Genomic DNA, 20,234 nt, shown 5'->3' with positions numbered 1-20,234 from the left:
GTCTCGGGAAAGCTTACCTGGCTTTGGAGTTGCTCTATTGATCCTCATAAACGTTTGACACGTGTAACGATAATTGTTTCTGTCCCATTACAGTGTTCCAACGAGGCAGTGTTCGCTGCCGACTTCCACCCCACTGACACCAACATTATAGTCACGTGTGGGAAGTCACACCTCTACTTCTGGACACTGGAGAGGGGTACCCTTACCAAGAAGCAAGGCTTGTTTGAGGTATGACATGAGACTTCTCATTTATACTGCCTGTTGACTTGCTTGATTAGAGGAAATGTATTTGCCAAAATCAATATAATTTATGCCATTTTGCAGAATGTTTTATCTAAATTCAATGTAGCTTGAACAGGCTGTGTTGCTTTTGCTCTTTAGTTCTTCACCCAATGTTAGAGAATGTCATATTTTCAGGTTTTCAGTAGTTCGTTTCTCTGTCGTGTTATTGAAGCTGCATGTCTGTCTCTGTCTGTTTTCTGACAATACAACTCTGTTTTATCTCTGCTCCCCCAAGTAAATAAAGCCATATTTATGTTCCTTGCAGAAACAAGAGAAGCCCAAGTTTGTCTTGTGTGTGACTTTTTCAGAAAATGGAGACACCATAACTGGAGATTCAAGTGGAAATATACTGGTGTGGGGAAAAGGTAAAACTGTCATTCGATAGAATGAACCATCAAACTCAGAAGGGTTCTACCTGGAACCAAAAAGGCTTCTTCAAAGGGTTATCCTATGGGGACAGCCAAAGAACCCCTTTAGGTTCCTTTTTTCTAAGAATGCAGGTCCCTGTTCAGTTGTGTTTATTACATTTACATTTTAGTCATTTAGCAGACACTCTTATCCAGATAGACTTACAGGAGCAATTGGTGTTAAGTGCCTTGCTCAAGGGGGAACATTGACAGAATTTAAAATTATATAAAAAAGAGCACATGGACAGATTTTTCAGCTAGTTGGCTTGGTCATTCAAACTAGCGACCTTTTGGTTACTGGCCCATTGTTTTTCCCCATTTTGGCTCATCAAAAGACTCTTTATTATGAGAGAGTTGTCAGGTGGCTGGGGTCAGAATATGGTCATGCCTAGGATAGAACAACAAGGCCTGTCTTGTGAGTGAACCGCTCCTGACCATGTGTTGTAGAACAAACAGCTAGCTATCTTCTGCCTTCTCCAATGGTGTTTTGTCTTTCTCTCTGTTTTACAGGCACTAATCGAATTAGCCACGCCATTCAGGGTGCACACGAGGGGAGCATCTTTGCACTGTGTATGTTGAGGAACAGCACACTGGTGTCAGGGGGAAAAGATCGGAAACTCCTCTCTTGGGATGGGAGCTACCAGCAGATCCAATCGGTTGAGGTGAGACACATGCGGATTCGTGTACATACACCCAAAAAAGTAGTCCCATGATATATGCCATTTCCATAGTACACTTTTTATTAATGCATCTACAGTATAAGTGCTTTCGAAGGAGACTGATTCTGCATACTGCAGCCCTGGCAAAAGATGATGCTAGCTTTTTCAGAAATATGGGGTTTTTGGTTGATGCATGTACACAGAAGGTATTTATGTAAACAGTAATACCAATGACTTGTACAAGGAAAACAATGTTCTCTATTACAATTTCCCTTCTCTGTACCCCCCACCCAGCCATCTGTAAAAATCAAACATGGATAAAATAAAGAAAACAACCCTCAAATTTACGGTGGGAGGAAGCTTACCACAATAATCTTTATTTTCCCACCTTTCCCAGGTTCCTGAGTTATTTGGCCCCGTCCGCACTGTTGCCGAGGGCAAAAGGGAGAGTGTGCTTATTGGGACCACCAGGAACTATGTTCTACAAGGCAGTTTATATGGCGAATTTACCCCCATCACACAAGTGGGTAAAATCAGAGCCATATATATATATATATATGGCTGCTGGTATAATTATCTGACATTCTAGTTCATGCAGACCTAGGGTGTTTTCAGTTCATTCAGACATTCTTTAAGCCCATTAGCTGGTTATTTAGTAATGTCCAGCATCTCCTGGCTATCGTGTTTTGTGCATGTAATGGAAACAGATGGACCCAGTTAGAGGAAAGTACAGAATGGGGCTACATTAAGCAAGTATTTGACTCTTTCTAGCAACTGATTGCCAACGATGCTAACTATGCTCCCTAACTCTTCCAGGGTCACACCGATGAGCTGTGGGGGTTGGCCGTGCACCCTTGGAAACCCCACTTCCTCACCTGTGGCCACGACAAGCATGTCAGCCTGTGGGATGCCTCCTCGCACCAGCCTGTCTGGACCAAGACTATGGAGGTAGACAGGCAGGCAGTGCTCCCTGGGGACAACTCTGAGCCTCACACGTTATACTCAGTTAACATGAAATGTATGAGTAGAAGGGCCACAAGCTCAGCTTGTTCCCTGATATGTTTATGCTGTACAGCCAACAACTGTCACTGTATATGCATTTGTAAATCAAGTACTTTCAACCATCGAGCATCTGAGCTTCTGATTGATTGTGGGGGAAAGGGATTGAGTGTGTGTGTGTGTGTGTGTGTGTGTGTGTGTGTGTGTGTGTGTGTGTGTGTGTGTGTGTGTGTGTGTGTGTGTGTGTGTGTGTGTGTGTGTGTGTGTGTGTGTGTGTGTGTGTGTGTGTGTGTGTGTGTGCCCACATCTATTGCTAGGGGATAAGGATGTTAGCGACAATATAGGATGAATCACAAAAATAATAATTGCTTCACAAAAATGTAATGCAATGGCAATCCAGGTTATAGGTAACAATCATTTGCATAAACTGTCAAAATTATTATGCATATTAATTGTTAATGATGGAAATTAAGATACGCAAGATTTTAGAATATACTGTATATAGTTTTTTAATGGCCATATACAGTTGAAGTCGGAAGTTTACATACACTTAGGGTGGAGTTATTAAAACTTGTTTTTCAACCACTCCACACATTTCTTGTTAACAAACTATAGTTTTGGCAAGTCGGTTAGGACATCTACTTTGTGCATAACACAAGTCATTCTACCAACAATTGTTTACAGACAGATTATTTCACTTATAATTCAAGTGGGTCAGGAGTTTACAAGTTTACACCCTGGAGTTGACTGTGCCTTTAAACAGCTTGGAAAATTCCAGAAAATGATGTCATGGCTTTAGAAGCTTCTGATAGGCTGGTGTACCTGTGGATGTATTTCAAGGCCTAACTTCAAACTCAGTGCCTCTTTGCTTGAAATCATGGGAAAATCAAAAGAAATCAGCCAAGACCTCAGAAAAAAATTGTAGACCTCCACAAATCCGGTTCATCCTTGGGAGCAATTTCCAAATGCCGAAGGTACCACGTTCATCTGTACAAACAATAGTATGCAAGCATAAACACCACTGGACCACGCAGCTGTCATACCACTCAGAAAGGAGACACATTCTGTCGCCAAGAGATGAGCGTACTTTGGTGCGAAAAATGCAAATAAATCCCAGACAACAGCAAAGGACCTTGTGAAGATTCTGGAGGAAACAGGTACAAAAGTATCTATATCCACAGTAAAAAGAGTCCTATATCGACATAACCCGAAAGGAAGGAAGAAGCAACTACTCAGCAAGGAAGTAAGGAAGAAGCCACTGCTCCAAAACCGCCATACAAAAGCCAGACTATGGTTTGCAACTGCACATGGGGACAAAGATCGTACTTTTTGTTCAACAAAAATAGAACTGTTTGGCCATAATGACCATCGTTATGTTTTGGAGGACAAAGGGGGATGCTTGCAAGCTGAAGAACACCATCCCAACAGTGAAGCATGGGGGTGGCAGCATCATGTTGTGGGGGTGTTTTGCTGCAGGAGGGACTGGTGCAGTTCACAAAATAGATGGCATCATGAGGACGGAAAAGTATGTGGATATATTGAAGCAACATCTCAAGACATCAGTCAGGAAGTTAAAGCTTGGTCGCAAATGGGTCTTCCAAATGGACAATGACCCCAAGCATACTTCCAAAGTTGTGGCAAAATGGCTTAAGGACAACAAAGTCAAGGTATTGGAATGGCCATCACAAAGCCCTGACCTCAATCCTATAGAAAATCTGTCGGCAGAACTGAAAAAGCATGTGCGAGCAAGGAGGCCTACAAACCTGACTCAGTTACACCAGCTCTGTGTAACGATCATCTGAAAGAGGGGACCAAGATGCAGCGTGGTGAGTATTCATATTGAATTTTAATAATACAAAACACTTGAACATAAGACACAAATGACCGCCAACAGTTCTGTCGGTGCAAACCACACAACAGAAACAACTACCCACAAAACCCCAAAGGAAAACAGGCTACTTATGTGTGACTCCCAATCAGCAACAACGAACTACAGCTGTGCCTGATTGGGAGCCACACACGGCCCAAAACAAAGAAATACAAAAACATAGAAAAATGAACATAGAACGCCCACCCAATGTAACACCCTGGCCTAACCAAAATAAAGAACAAAAAACCCCTCTATGGCCAGGGCGTTACACTCTGTCAGGAGGAATGGGCCAAAATTCACCCAACTTATTGTGGGAAGCTTGTGGAAGGCTACCAGAAATGTTTGACCCAAGTTAAACAATTTACAAGCAATGCTATCAAATACTAATTGATAGCATTGACCCACTGGGAATGTGATGAAAGAAATAAAAGCTGAAATAAATCCTTCTCTCTACTATTATTCTGACATTTCACATTATTAAAATAAAGTGATGATCCTTACCGACCTAAGACAGCTAATTTTTACTAGGATTAAATGTCAGGAATTGTGAAAAACTGAGTTTAAATGTATTTGGCTAACGTGTATGTAAACTTCCAACTTCAACTGTATATGTAACGGCTGTCGTGAGAGAGAGTAGACCAAGGTGCAGCGGAGTTAGTGTTCATCATTGAATATTTAATAAAGAAAGAACACTATACAAACAAAACAAGAAAACCGACAGCCAAACAGTCATGTCAGGTGCAAAACACTAACAGAAACAATTACCCACAAAACCCAAAGGAAAAACATGCTCCTTATGTGTGACTCCCAATCAGCAACAACGAACTTCAGCTGTGCCTGATTGGGAGCCACACACACACACACGGCCCAAAACAAAGAAATACAAAAACATAGAAAAAGGAACATAGAACGCCCACCCAATGTAACACCCTGGCCTAACCAAAATAAAGAACAAAAACCCCTCTCTATGGCCATGGCGTTACAGTATATATATATATATATATATATATATATATAACCCCTCTCTATGGCCAATTTTTTTAATAATTGTATTTATTTATTTGTAATAATGACAATTACAACAATACTGAATGAACACTTATTTTAACTTAATATAATACATCAATAAAATCAATTTAGCCTCAAATAAATAATGAAACATGTTCAATTTGGTTTAAATAATGCAAAACAAAGTGTTGGAGAAGAAAGTAAAACTGCAATATGTGCCATGTAAGAAAGCTAACGTTTAAGTGCCTTGCTCAGAACTTGGGAACATATGAAAGCTGGTGGTTCCTTTTAACATGAGTCTTCAATATTCCCAGATAAGAAGTTTTAGGTTGTAGTTATTATAGGAATTATAGGACTATTTCTCTCTATACGATTTGTATTTCATATACCTTTGACTATTGGATGTTCTTATAGGCACTTTAGTATTGCCAGTGTAACAGTATAGCTTCCGTCCCTCTCCTCGCTCCTACCTGGGCTCGAACCAGGAACACATCGACAACAGCCACCCTCGAAGCAGCGTTACCCATGTAGAGGAAGGGGAACAACTACTCCAAGTCTCAGAGCGAGTGACGTTTGAAACGCTATTAGCGCGCACCCCGCTAACTAGCTAGCCATTTCACATCGGTTACACCAGCCTCATCTTGGGAGTTGATAGGCTTGAAGGGGTGGGTATAATTTGTGGAACGTCCCAACCTGGAATCTGTTCCAAAAAACGTAAAGTAAAAGGTTGCCAACCAACAACGCATACAAAGTAGCAACGCATACAAACCTAGCTAACTAGCTGCCGAATAGGCATCAACTCACCACGTAGGTTATTCTTAATGTTTTTCCATAGGCAACCAGAGTGAGGACAGACATTTTTCGGAATAAACGTGATGAGTGAAAAACGCAATGAAATAGACCACTCCCATTCCCGGTATCTTATTCTGCCGCTATATAACTTTGTATGCGTTGTTTTTGGCAACCTTGTTATTTACGAAGTTTTTGGAATAGATTCCTGTTGGAATGTTCCACAAATTATACCCACCCGGGTTGAAGTCAAACAGTGCAATGCTTGAAGTACAGCGAAGGGCTGCTGGCAAAACGCATGAAAGTGCTGTTTGAATGAATGCTTACGAGCCTGCTGGTGCCTACCACCGCTCAGTCAGACTGCTCTATCAAATCATAGACTTAATTATAATATAATAAACACACAGAAATACGAGCCTTAGGTCATTAATATGGTCGAATCCGGAAACTATCATCTCGAAAACAAAAGTTTTTTCTTTCAGTGAAATACGGAACCGTTCTGTATTTTATCTAACGGGTGGCATCCCTAAGTCTAAATATTAATGTTACATTGCACAACCTTCAATGTTAAGTCATAATTGCGTAAAATTCTGGCAAATTAGTTCGCAACGAGCCAGGCGGCCCAAACTGTTGCATATACCCTGACTCTGCGTGCAATGAACGCTAGGTGACACAATTTCATGTTAGCAGGCAATGTTAATTAAATATGCAGGTTTAAAAATATATACTTGTGTATTGATTTTAAAGAAAGGTATTGATGTTTATGGTTAGGTACATTGGTGCAACGACAGTGCTTTTATCGCAAATGCGCTTGTTAAATCAACACCCGTTTGTCAAAGTAGGCTTTGATTCAATGAGAAATTAACAGGCACCGCATCGATTATATGCAACGCAGGACACGTTAGATAAACTAGTAATATCATCAACCATGTGTAGTTAACTAGTGATTATGTTAAGATTGATCGTTTTTTATAAGATAAGTTTAATGCTAGCTAGCAACTTACCTTGGCTTCTTGCTGCCCTCGCGTAACAGGTAGTCAGCCTGCCATGCAGGCTCCTCGTGGAGGGCAATGTCAGGTAGGTGGTTAGAGCGTTGGACTAGTAACCGAAGGTTGCGAAAACGAATCCCCCCTGAACAAGGCAGTTAACCCCCGTTCCTAGGCCGTCATTGAAAATAAGAATGTGTTCTTAATCTGACTTGCCTAGTTAAATAAAGGTGTAAAAAAAAAATAATAATAATAATAATAAAAAAAATCGGCAAATCGGTGGCCAAAAATACCGATTACCGATTGTTATGAAAACTTGAAATCGGCCCCAATTAATCGGCCAGTCCGATTAATCGGTCGACCTCTAGTTATAATAGTGGAGAAATGCGTAGGGTACTATCTAAACCCTTTGTGTTTATAAATCTCTCATAAAGCTTCATTCTCTCTGTGTTGTAATAGATCTTCACTGAGGCTGGTTATTTCGGTGCGGTAAAATGTATTAGGATGCAGTACTGAAATTAGACATCCTTTGTTTCTTTCATTTACAGGACGCAGCTCAGTCTGCTGGATTCCATCCCTCTGGAGCAGTGGTTGCTATAGGAACGCAGACTGGCAGGTGAGAAAGTACTGCTCGAGGAGAATATTGTTATGACAATTAAATCACAAAAGCCATAGAGCTCTGCCAATAATAATAATGACACATGTCATTTGTATAGTGCTTTTCATTTACAATATGAATCTCAAAGGGGTGTTGAGAAAGTACAGGAGTGATGTGATGTGGATAATCATGAGAGGATGGATAACTTTCATCATACAGGTGGCTGGTGCTGGATACTGACTCTAAGGATCTAGTCACAGTGCACACAGATGGGAATGAACAGCTGTCTGTTATACGCTTTGCACCGGGTAAGTGACCTTAAGGCTCTTATATTGCTTTATTGCTTGTTCTAAGCATTCATGAGGCTTTATTATGACTTATTAGAAGTATTATAAAAGGTTACGTCTCTCTATGTAGTAAATCTTCTAAATAAAAACAGCTGTAATTTAGTCAGGATCATTATCAGATGATAGTTTAAATTAACGTGTTGTGAAATTTATGACGCTGTTAATCTCATTTCCATTTCTTTACCGCGTAGACCTTTTTTAAGTGCATGTGTTTCCGCATGGACCCTATTCCTGGGGCGGGGGGTTCTACTAAGCTAACATATGGAATTGTTTTAAGATGCTCATACCAACAATAATTTAGCTATTTGATTTTGAATTTTAGGACCCCTTTAGGTATCAAAATATATATAAAAAAAATCTTTGCTAAAACATTTAATTTGACCTTAGCCCATAGAAACACATTGAATAACAGATTAATACAGTAAAAAACTAATCTAAATTAAGTTTGTTTTGAAGTGTCTGTCCTATATCTGAAAGATCAGGAAATTATTGTTTTTTGTTTTTTTTTTACACATATTTAACATATTTAACACATATTTTAGGCAAACTAAACTAAACTACTTCCATATGAACTGAGTGTGTAAAACACATAAAACACTCTTTCCATGACCAGGTGAATCCAGTAAAAGAAAAAATAGGGAAGTATACAAAACATTAGGCACAACTTCCTAATATTGAACAGCTTCAATTCGTCAGGGCATGGAAGCGTTCCACAGGGATGCTGGCCCATGTTGAATCCAATGCTTCCCACAGTTGTGGCAGCAACTTCCCACAGTTGTGCCAGCAACATTCACCCTCGGAATAGCACACAATCACAATCTGTGTCTCAACTGTCTCAAGTTTTAAACATCCTTATTTAACCTGTCTCCTCCCCTTCACCTACACCGATTGAAGTGGATTCAACAAGTGACATCAATAAAGTATCATAGCTTTCACCTGGATTCACCTGGTCAGTCTATGTAATGGAAAGAGCAGGTGTTCTTAATGTTTTGCATACTCAGTGTAGATTGACTGTGCCATTTAATTTATGTCGGGGACATTATCTGTTCTAACCTACATCTCCTGTCCCTATTCCTAGATGGCGATTTCCTGGCGATCGGCTCTCACGACAACTACATCTATATCTACGCAGTGGGGGAGAGCGGCAGGAAGTACAGTCGAGTGGGAAAGTGCTCGGTGAGCACCTTTTATTTTTAGTACACCCCTCTTCTCCTCAGCATCACATCAGGAAGGCGTGCTAAATTATGCGCATTCACAGCATAGTGTATTATGGTTTAAATAGGTATTCAAAGTCAGGGTCGAAAGGGGAATTGCAGTGAGATTGCCAAAATAAAAATAAATAAAAACTTCATCCCCAAAAATGTTTTGGGGGAACAAAACATTTATTATTCTATAATAATAATTATTATTGTATGGGACAATATACAATGTTTTTGAGAAAGATAATTTTAGTACATTGAGTAAATGTATTTATTGGTTCTCTTAATTTTTATGAGAGATGAAAATGTAATGGATGATTATTTGTTGATATTATTATTAAGTTTATTTGAACAAGGACAATGTACAACAGAACATACTTCTTAGTACATTGTACCCAGTGGCGATTTTAGCATGTAAATCTTGGTGGGGCAAACTCCACAAAAAATTGTAGATGCATGCCAGGAAAGCCACTGCACAACATAACACAACAATAAACAATACATGAATTGGACTATAGCGGTGACTAACGGTGCCAACAAACTGTTATGGCCTACATCAAATCAAATCAAATGTTATTTGTCACATGCGCCAAATAAAACCTTACTGTGAAATGCTTACTTACAAGCCCTTAACCAACAATGCAGTTCAAAAAATAAAGTGAAGAAAATATTAACTAAATAAACTAAAGTAAAAAATGTAATACAAAGTAACACAATAAAATAACAATAACGTGGCTATATACAGGGGGTACCGGTACCGAGTCAATGTGCGGGGGTACAGGTTAGTCAAGGTCATTTTTTACATGTAGGTAGGGGTAAAGTGACTATGCATATATAATAAAAGTGGGGGTCAATGTAAATATTCCAGGTGGCCATTTGATTAATTGTTCAACAGTCTTATGGCTTGGGGGTAGAAGCTGTTAAGGAGCCTTTTGGACCTAGACTTGGCACTCGAGTGCCGCTTCCCATGCCATACTTGGGTGACTGGAGTTCTTGACCATTTTTTGGGCCTTCCTCTGACACTGCCTAGTATATAGTTCCTGTATGGCAGGAAGCTTGGCCCCAGTGATGTACTGGGCTGTATGTACTACCCTCTGTAAAGACTTATGGTCGGATTACGAGCAGTTGGCATATCAGGCGACGATGCAACCAATCAGGATGCTCTCGATGGTGCAGCTGTAGAAATTTTTGAGGATCTGGGGACCCATGCCAAATCTTGAGGGGGTCTCCTGAGGGGGAAAAGGGGTTGTCGTGCCCACTTCACAACTTTCTTGGTGTGTTTGGACCATGATAGTTTGTTGGTGATGTGGACACCAAGGAACTTGAAACTCTCGACCCGCTCCACTACAGCCCCGTCGATGTGAATGGGAGTGAGTTCGGCCCTCCTTTTCCAATCAAGTCCTTTGTCTTGCTCACGTTGAGGAAGAGGTTGTTGTCCTGGCAACACACTGCCAGGTCTCTAACCTCCTACCTATAGGCTGTCTCATCGTTGTCGGTGATCAGGCCTACCACTGTTGTGTCGTCAGCAAACTTAATGATAGTGTTGGAGCCTTGCTTGGCCACGCAGTTGTGGGTAAACAGGGAGTACAGGAGGGGACTAAGCATGCACCCCTGAGGGGCCCCTGTGTTGATGATCAGCGTGGCAGATGTGTTGTGGCCTACCTTTGCCACCTGGGGGCGGCCCGTCAGGAAGTCCAGGATCCAGTTGTTGAGGGAGGTGTTTAGTCCCAGGGTCCTTAGCTTAGTGATGAGCTTTGTGTGCACTATGGTGCTAAACGCTGAGCTGTAGTCAATGAACAGCATTCTCACACAGGTGTTCCTTTTGTGCAGGTGGAAAAGGGCAGTGTGGAGTGCGATTGAGATTGTGTCATCTGTGGATCTGTTGGGGCGGTATGCAAATTGGACTGTGTCTAGGGTTACCCGGGATGATGGTGTTGATGTGAGCCATGAACAGCCTTCATAAAGCTGTCCCAACAGCGGAGTCCCAATAGCAGTCCCTACACCTTACCACTGTTACACCTGGCTATCAGCAGAGCCTTGTCTGGCAGTGAAACAGTTCATTCACCCTCATTTACTGCCTTATAAAAGAACATAGCTGATATGGCTGACTTGCTTACACAAATGTGGTTTCTACTGACTATTGAGATGTACAAACTATGGCATAAGGGAAAGATGAGTGGATAAAAGGCAATCCGTAATTTTGATTAAGACATTAATGAGCGAGCTAGGACGGACGTAGTCAATGAAATGTACAGCGACAGAATTCAGAACATGGGCCATTCTTACAATATTCTGCCTGTACAAGAAGTCAGAACCTTAGCATAAATAAAGGGGGCATATAGGCAGACAACGAAAGCTCTTACAATATTCGATGATGGCATTTCTCTGAAACAGACTATAGGCTACATGTGCACCACCAAGTCAGTAGGCTAAATTATGAGGGGAAAAGGGACCACATTATTAGGGTGATGCACATGGGCTACTAACAGTTTACTACAAAACATACACTTAGTATTATTTTCTTAGCTACAGTATACATATCTCCCTGGCATATTACGTCATTTATGCTGCAGCATACAATACATTTTTGGACTCACCTTGTTGTGTTGTGCTCACTTGGACAGGAAGGTGGAGCGGCGGTCCTTCGTGGGCAAATTTTGTCATCAAACTTTGTTATCAAAGACTGGCATTCTCTGGATTTATGGTGCTTTCAAGACAACTGGGAACTCGAATCATAACCTCAGTGAACTTCAGGTCGGAACTCTAGAAAGAGGCCCGAGTTCCTGACTTGGATTTCCGAGTTGGATGACCGTTCAAAATGTATTTTCCCAGTGAGGAGCTCATTTTTTTTCTTCGAGTTCCTAGTTGTCTTGAACTCACAGAAGTCTGAGATTTACTCGTTCCGAGTTTCCAGTTATTTTGAAAGCGGCAGAAGTCATGCTGTATTGACAGCATTGCTAATGTTGAATGTTTATCCTTTTAAGCTTGGAAAAGAGACCCTTAAACCCAGACTTGGACCACACATCCACTCCACTGAGTAGCAGGCTAGTGATTGCTTTGCAATGGCTAGTGATTGCTTAGCCACTGATTCCTTCCAAACCACTCATTGTTAAATTTGCGATTTACAACTTGTAATGTTGTAACTTCCAACTTGTAAAACATTGTAATGTTTATGTCCAATGGCCGATGAGCACCGATACCTTTTATCTATAATTTCTCTACATATGACAAGGATTGAAAAGAATTTGCCAGTAGTTTGTTGACTTGATTCATGATGATGACTGCTACCTTGCTAGCTCAGTCCAATCAAAGCTACTGTGGATATAACGTGATTTGATGTAATTTTATCTGTGGCCAATGACATTGAGCTTTCTTCTAATGTAACTCTATGGCAGCATCCAAGGGGCTTGAATTTTTTTGCTCTCCCCGTAGATTTTGTGGTGATGTATTGTCCCCATGAGTGACAGAACACTGAGCCAATCACGGCGCAACTAGAGAACATTACCAACCTCTACGCTAATTATTTTCCACTGGCTACCCCAACACCACAGAAAGCACTGAGCTAGGCTAAAACATGTTTTACATTGTTTGCAAACTGATATGTGACACGTATTAATGCTAAAATAACATGCAAAACAGGCACCACATTTTTTTTTTCTTTAACTAAACAGGTGGGCTAAAAACAGGTGGTGCTCTTCGATGACTGAAATGGCCATGGCATATGGTTTACGTTGTTTTCATGCTCATCAAACCATTCAGTGATCACTCGTGCCCTGTGGATGGGGGCATTGTCATCAAATGGGGCATAGCCATGGTAGCCAAAATAATAGCCAAAATAATGCATTTTTATACATGATGGGATGTTAATTGCTTAATTAACTCAGGAACCACACCGGTGTGGAAGCACCTGCTTTCATTAAACTTTGTATCTCTGATTTACTCAAGTGTTTCCATTATTTTAGCAGTTTCCTGCACTGTATATTCAGACACAATAAAGAGGTCAGGAATGGTGACATGCTTTGTCCTTATGGAAAAATGCATACCAACAGTTTTGTTCACATTTAAACTAAGACATAACTGCTCAAACCACTGTGATACATGAGCCAAAGCTTCAGTTAGCTTAGATGCAACTTCTTCTGCAGTTGTGGCATGTGTGTATATAACAGTATAATCTGCATACATGTGTATATCAACACCATGACACACATGAGGCAGGTCATTTATATATAAACTAAAGCGTAAAGGCCAGTTGCCAGACAATGAGACGTTCTGTTTGATTCTAACACACTATTCTGTCAGATAAATATGAATCCATCCATTTTAAAGCATTGGGGGAGAAATTACATTCAGCTAGTTTAGAGAGTAGAATTCTGTGATTTACAGTATCAAATGCTTTTTTGCAAATCTAAAAACACAGATCCTACCACTCCCTCTTTGTCAAGTTTAAATATAACCTTCTCCAAAAAATAACAGTTTTCTGACTGTAATGAGAAATCACTAGTATTCAAGTGATCAGTCAATTACCCAGTTGTCACGTCCTGAACAGTGTAAGAGCTCATTTTCTATAGTAGATGGGTCAGAGCATGACAGGGGTGTGTTTGTTTGACAGTCTGTGTTGTTATTTCTATGTTGTGGGTTCTAGGTTTTCTGTTTCTATGTCGGGTATTGTTTGGGGTTGATCTCCAATTGGAGGCAGCTGTTTCTTGTTGCCTCTGATTGGAGATCGTATTTAGGTAGGGGGTTTTCTTATTGTATGCTGTGGTCCAATCCTCCTGAAAGCCCTGACAGAACAACCCACCATAAAAGGACCAAGCGGCGTGAGGAGAACTACTTGGAGTCGTGGACTTGGGAGGAAATATTAGACGATAAATGACCCTGGAGCCAGGCTGGGGAGTATCGTCGCCCGAAGGAGGAACTAGAGGAAGCCAAGAGGGAGCGACGTTACTATGAAGTGCTATATCCACCAATAATCAAGGTGGAGAGGCAACCCCATACATTTCTTGGGGGGGGGCCATAAGGGGAGTTTGTCAACATCAGGGGGGAGCCCTGATCAAACTTCCCGTGCCTATCAGAGAGAGCCATGGAGCAGACAGAAGCCAGTACAGGAGTCAAGCGCGGAGCTCGACGCGAGAATCCGAAGGGAAGTACTGGCAGAAAGAGCACGGCGGAGCGGGCGTGCGGAGGAGCGAGCGATGAGTTACGGTGTGGTGTGCACTATATCGCCCATACGCACTCACAGCCCGGTGCGGTCGGTGCAAGCTCCTTGCCAGTGTAGGGTGAAGATGGTCATTGACCAGCAGCCCAGATCCTCCAACGGCTTGTGTTTTGGTTGTTGTGTTGGGGTGTTTGTTTTTTGTTTTTGTGTGCAGTCGGGGTCTGCACCTTTGGGGGGGGGGGGGGGGTAGTGTCACGTCCTGACCAGTGTAAGAGGTCATTTTCTATAGTAGATGGGTCAGGGCGTGACGGGGGGTGTTTGTTTGACGGTCTGTGTTGTTATTTCTATGTTGTGGGTTCTAGGTTTTCTGTTTCTATGTATTGTTTGGGGTTGATCTCAGCTGTTTCTTGTTGCCTCTGATTGGAGATCGTATTTAGGTAGGGGGTTTTCTTATTGTATGCTGTGGGTTGTTAATTGTGAGTAGTGTGTTTTCCTGCTCTGCGTCACGGCTTTTTGTTTTGTATTTTCAAGTTTATTGTATATGGCATTCGGTTTCACGATTCAATAAAAGATGTGGAACTACGATCACACTGCGTATTGGTCCGATCCTTCAGAAAGCCCTGACACCAGTAACTATCCTCTTTCCAGCCTTTGAAGTGATTGGCAAAATACTTATAAGTCTATAATTATTGACCATAAAACAATCAGCAGACTTGAATATAGGGGTAACAACAGCTGACTTCCATTCCCTTGGGAATTTATGGGAAATTAATCAAATCTGTTATTGGCAGGGGCGCAACATTCTGAAATCCCCCCCCCCCCCCCCCCCCCCACACAGTTTTGTAATTGGAATGTTATACAAACGAGGCAACGGTGTGCTTTAGGATAATGCGGGTGTCTTAGAGTGGTCGGGTAGGCTATTTGGAGTGTTTATCCGACTGGATTAAAAAAAGAAACAAATATATATCAAAAATATGCCCCCCCCCCACTTCTAAAACCAAAGATGTGCCCCTTGCTATTGATAAAATATCTTTGTGTTTTAAAGAACGCATTATCAAAACCATAGACATCTTTGGCTTTAGAGGTTTTCAAGCTGCTTAAGATTTTGTTTACTTTCACCTCAATAGTTGGAATCGTATCAAACATTTTAAGGGAGTCATCACGTCGGGTGATACATAACTCGCTCACTGTCAACTTTTGCCTCAGATCTTGTACGGACTGAATAAAGAAATTGTTAAAAGTAGAGGCTATAGAGTAGCTATCCTCGATTAATCTTCCATTAACTTTCTGTTTTATACCTCCTTTAATTTGTCTTGCCTCTTGCCTGTTGAAATGTCTATTTTTTTCAAAATTTGTTTACAATCACCTTTCGCCTCATTTATGATGTTAATGAAAAAGTTGGTTTTGAATTTCTTAACTCAGAGATTAACTTGTTCCTCAGCACTCTGAATATCATTCTGTCACCATCTAGTCCAGTTTTGGGCTAGTGCAGCATACATTTTTTTAGTTAACTGCCACAGGGTGTCATTTAACCAAGGTAGGCTATTATTTATATTTTTCTTTCATGTAATTGTCTTAGTATAATATGTTTTCAAATTAGTGAGCGTTATTTTATATCAATTATTTTCTAGGTCCTTGGATGTCAAGACTTCATCCCACTTGATTCTCTTTAAGTCATTTTGAAAATGGACCAAGTCTCTTTTTGGTATACAGTAGACAGAGGTTTGCCTTCTTGAGGGGTTTAAATTGAATCTCTGTTTTGAAAGCTTTCTTGCAATCAGAGTTAAATTATGATCTGATAGCCTAGTTATCAAATTGTATTTAGAGCAGCTGCTCTTAGCAACATCAATGTATTTACATACACTAGTGTTGCTTTAAATTGTATTCGGTTGCACAAAAACAGTCTGCGGGAAACCAGAAGTTAAATACAATTCCATTTCAACTTACTGTGCCAGTCTGCAGGAAGCCAGAAGTTAAATACAATTCCATTTGAACTTACTGTGCCAGTGGAAAGGAAGGTTGGTCATTAAGACGAAGGGAATTTTAGACAAAATATATCTAAAGGATCGTATTTTTAAACTGACTTTCCAAACCTGGGTCTGTTGTAGACCTACTTCCTCTCTGCTTACCTGATGTCAATATAGGGGGACGTACATTTTCTCCTTTCCTTCACTCTTGATTGCATGTGCTGCCATAGAAATAGAATGATTGAGCTATATCTGTCTTAATTCACTAAATCCTGGCATTGTATAAATACTAGCAGAAGTTGTAGATTGTGTTTTCAGAAAGAAAAAGAAAATTCAGATTGGAATCTACCAGAAGTTGCTCGAATTGGCCACGTTATGGTGTAAGACTTCTGATGTTCAGGTGCCCTCCAAAAATTCCATTAGGTTTTAATTTAGGGTCCCACAGGACCTTAGAATGGTTCACTGTTTGAAAGGTCTTAAAGGGCGACTGCACCTCCTGATTTGGCATTGTTTTGAAGATTGCTCATTAAGAAAAGCTAGTGTCCATGACTGAAGCCAAACAAGTCGTCTTGGGGTGTGGTTTGATGTGAGTGTGATATGTTCGCATATCGTACCCTGGCAGGCACTGTTGTTTGTCCCTCCAGAGTTACTGTAGCAACAACATAGCCACATCCTCAAAATAGTAATTTCTTTAAAATAGCCAGAATTAATGTAAGACAAATCAATAAATCTGTAATTAATTTAAAACGTTTTTTCAGAGGAGTAGTGCAATTTTACATCTAGCTTAGGTGTTTGGTGCAGTATTTCTCAAGTAAAAAAATGTGCACTGCATACAGTCTATCGAGTCGGCAAAGTCTGACTGCGTGCTCTGGACTGATTTCTAAGAACAATAACATGCCTACAACTTCATCGTCTGCAAGCTGTCAAACTATCGTGAATAAAGCACAAACTTCACGCTGTTTATCAGTGCCCGAAATCACTAAGTTCCAACTCTGTGTTTTTCAATGAAGCTAGCAAGTAGTAGCTGGCAGGCACATTGAGCAGCCAGGCCACAATCAGCTTATCAAGTCACTGAGTGGCTACGTGTGTGCTTCAGTGCCGTTTAGACTACATTGGCGAGTGGATAAACCGCCTCTGCCCTCCGTTCTATTGGCGAAAGTGCAATCACTGGAGAATAAACTGGAAGAGCTCCGTTTGAGACTATCCTATCAATGTGATCTGAAGAACTGTAATATCCTATGTGTGTCCTATGTTTCTCTGAGTTGTGGCTGAACAGCGACATGGAAAATATACAGTTGAAGTGGGAAGTTTACATACACTTAGGTTGAGTCATTAAAACTCATTTTTCAACCACGCCACAAATTTCTTGTTAACCTCTCTCGGGTATGTGGGACGAAATCGTCCCACCTAGTCAACAGCCAGTGGAATCGAGTGGCGCGATATTCAAAAACCTTAAAAATGCTATAACTTCAACTTCTCAAACATATGACTATTTTACACCATTTTAAAGACAAGACTCTCGTTAATCTAACCACATCGTCCGATTTCAAAAATGCTTTACAACGAAAGCAAAACATTAGATTATGTCAGGAGAGTACCCAGCCAGAAATAATCACACACCCATTTTTCAAGCTAGCATATAATGTCACAAAAACCAAAACCACAGCTAAATGCAGCACTAACCGTTGATGATCTTCATCAGATTACACTCCTAGGACATTATGTTATACAATACATGCATGTTTTGTTCAATCAAGTTCATATTTATATAAAAAAACAGCTTTTTACATTAGCATGTGACGTTCAGAACTAGCAAACATACCGAAAACTTCCGGTGAATTTACTAAATTACTCACGATAAACGTTCACAAAAAACATAACAATTATTTTAAGAATTATAGATACAGAACTCCTTTATGCAATCGCGGTGTCAGATTTTAAAATAGCTTTTCGGCAAAAGCACATTTTGCAATATTCTGAGTATATAGCTCGCCATCACGGGCTAGCTAATTTGACACCCACCAAGTTTGGCGTTCACTAAACTCAGAATTACTATAAGAAAAATTGGATTACCTTTGCTGTTCTTTGTCAGAATGCACTCCCAGGACTTCTACTTCAACCACAAATGTTGTTTTGGTTCAAAATAATCCATAGTTATGTTCAAATATCTTCTGTTTTGTCCGTGCGTTCAGGTCCCTATCCGAACGGTGACGCGCGGACGCATGTCGTGACAATAAAATTCAAAATATTCCATTACCGTACTTCGAAGCATGTCAAACGCTGTTTAAAATAAATTTTGATGCGATTTTTCTCGTAAAATAGCGATAATATTCCGACCGGGAGACGTTTTCGTTCAAACACTGAAAATGTAAAATGGACTCTTCACGTGCACGCGCGCACCCGTTTCAATGTTCTCAGATCGACCACTATCCAAATGCGCTACTGTTTTTCAGCCAGGGACTGCAGAGTCATCATTCCCCATTCTGGCGCCTTCTGAGAGCCTATGGGAGCCTTAGAAAATGTCACATTACAGCAGAGATCCTCTGTTTTCGATAAAGAGGCTATAGAAGGGCAAGCAATGGTCAGAGAGGGCGCTTCCTGTATAGAATCTTCTCAGGTTTTGGCCTGCCATATGAGTTCTGTTATACTCACAGACAACATTCAAACAGTTTTAGAAACTTTAGGGTGTTTTCCATCCAAATCAGAAAATTATATGCATATTCTAGTTTCTGGGCAGGAGTAATAACCAGATTAAATCGGGTACGTTTTTTATCCCGACGTGAAAATACTGCCCCCTACCCAAGAGAGGTTAACTTCTATGGGCGAGGTAGCGTCCCACCTGCGGGACACAGCCAGTGAAATATCAGGGCGGCAAATTCAAAAACAACAAAATGTCATAATTCAACTTTCTCAAACACAACTATTTTACACCTTTTTAAAGATACACTTCTCCTTGATGTAACCACATTGTCTGATTTCAAAAAGGCTTTACAGCGAAAGCAAAACATTAGATTATGTTAGGAGAGTACATAGACAAAAATAATAACACAGCCATTTTCCAAGCAAGGACATGTGTCAATAAAACCCAAAACACAGCTAAATGAAGCACTAACCTTTGACGATCTTCATCAGATGACACTCCTAGGACATTATGTTACACAATACATGTATGTTTTGTTCGATAAAGTTCATATTTATATCCAAAAACAGCATTTTACATTGGCGCGTGATGTTCAGAAAATGTATTCCCACCAAAACGCCCGGTGAATGTGCACATCAATTTACAAAAATACGTTGACAAAATATATAACAATTATTTAACCTACCTGGGGCAGGCGGGACGAATTCGTCCCACCTACGTAACAGCCAGTTGAATCCTGTGGCGCGATTTTCAAAACCTTTGAAATGCTATTACTTCAATTTCTCAAACATATGACTATTTTACACCATTTTAAAGACAAGACTCTCGTTAATCTAACCACACTGTCCGATTTCAAAAAGGCTTTACAACGAAAGCAAAACATTAGATTATGTCAGCAGAGTACCCAGCCAGAAATAATCAGACACCCATTTTTCAAGCTAGCATATAATGTCACAAAAACCCAGAAGACAGCTAAATGCAGCACTAACCTTTGATGATCTTCATCAGATGACAACCCTAGGACATTATGTTATACAATACATGCATGTTTTGTTCAATCAAGTTCATATTTATATCAAAAACCAGCTTTTTACATTAGCATGTGACGTTCAGAACTAGCATACCCCCCGCAAACTTCCGGCGAAATCACTAATAATTTACTAAATTACTCACGATAAACGTTCACAAAAAGCATAACAATTATTTTAAGAATTATAGATACAGAACTCCTCTATGCACTCGATATGTCCGATTTTAAAATAGCTTTTCGGTGAAAGCACATTTTTCAATATTCTCAGTAGATAGCCCAGCCATCACGGCTAGCCAT

The 20,234-nt window shown here is 40.5% G+C and overlaps 1 protein-coding gene across 5 annotated transcripts in view; it reads left to right on the top strand.

Annotated features, from left to right (window-relative positions):
- The window catches only part of LOC106610626 (echinoderm microtubule-associated protein-like 1), a 111,283-nt gene that overhangs the window by 77,060 nt on the left and 13,989 nt on the right, over nt 1-20,234 (top strand). For all 5 annotated transcript variants that reach the window (XM_082955599.1, XM_082955598.1, XM_082955597.1 and 2 more), the window contains 8 exons: nt 94-228; nt 548-647; nt 1,200-1,351; nt 1,746-1,871; nt 2,165-2,296; nt 7,549-7,616; nt 7,818-7,906; nt 9,024-9,121. In XM_082955599.1, coding sequence (XP_082811725.1) covers nt 94-228; nt 548-647; nt 1,200-1,351; nt 1,746-1,871; nt 2,165-2,296; nt 7,549-7,616; nt 7,818-7,906; nt 9,024-9,121 — 900 coding nt within the window. The remainder of the gene's footprint in view (nt 1-93; nt 229-547; nt 648-1,199; nt 1,352-1,745; nt 1,872-2,164; nt 2,297-7,548; nt 7,617-7,817; nt 7,907-9,023; nt 9,122-20,234) is intronic.

Source organism: Salmo salar, chromosome 09 (assembly GCF_965601325.2).
Source record: "Salmo salar chromosome 09, fSalSal1, whole genome shotgun sequence".
In the NCBI taxonomy this organism is placed as follows: domain Eukaryota; kingdom Metazoa; phylum Chordata; class Actinopteri; order Salmoniformes; family Salmonidae; genus Salmo; species Salmo salar.
Note: the sequence above shows the minus strand (reverse complement) of the source record. Positions and strands in the feature narration are given on the sequence as shown.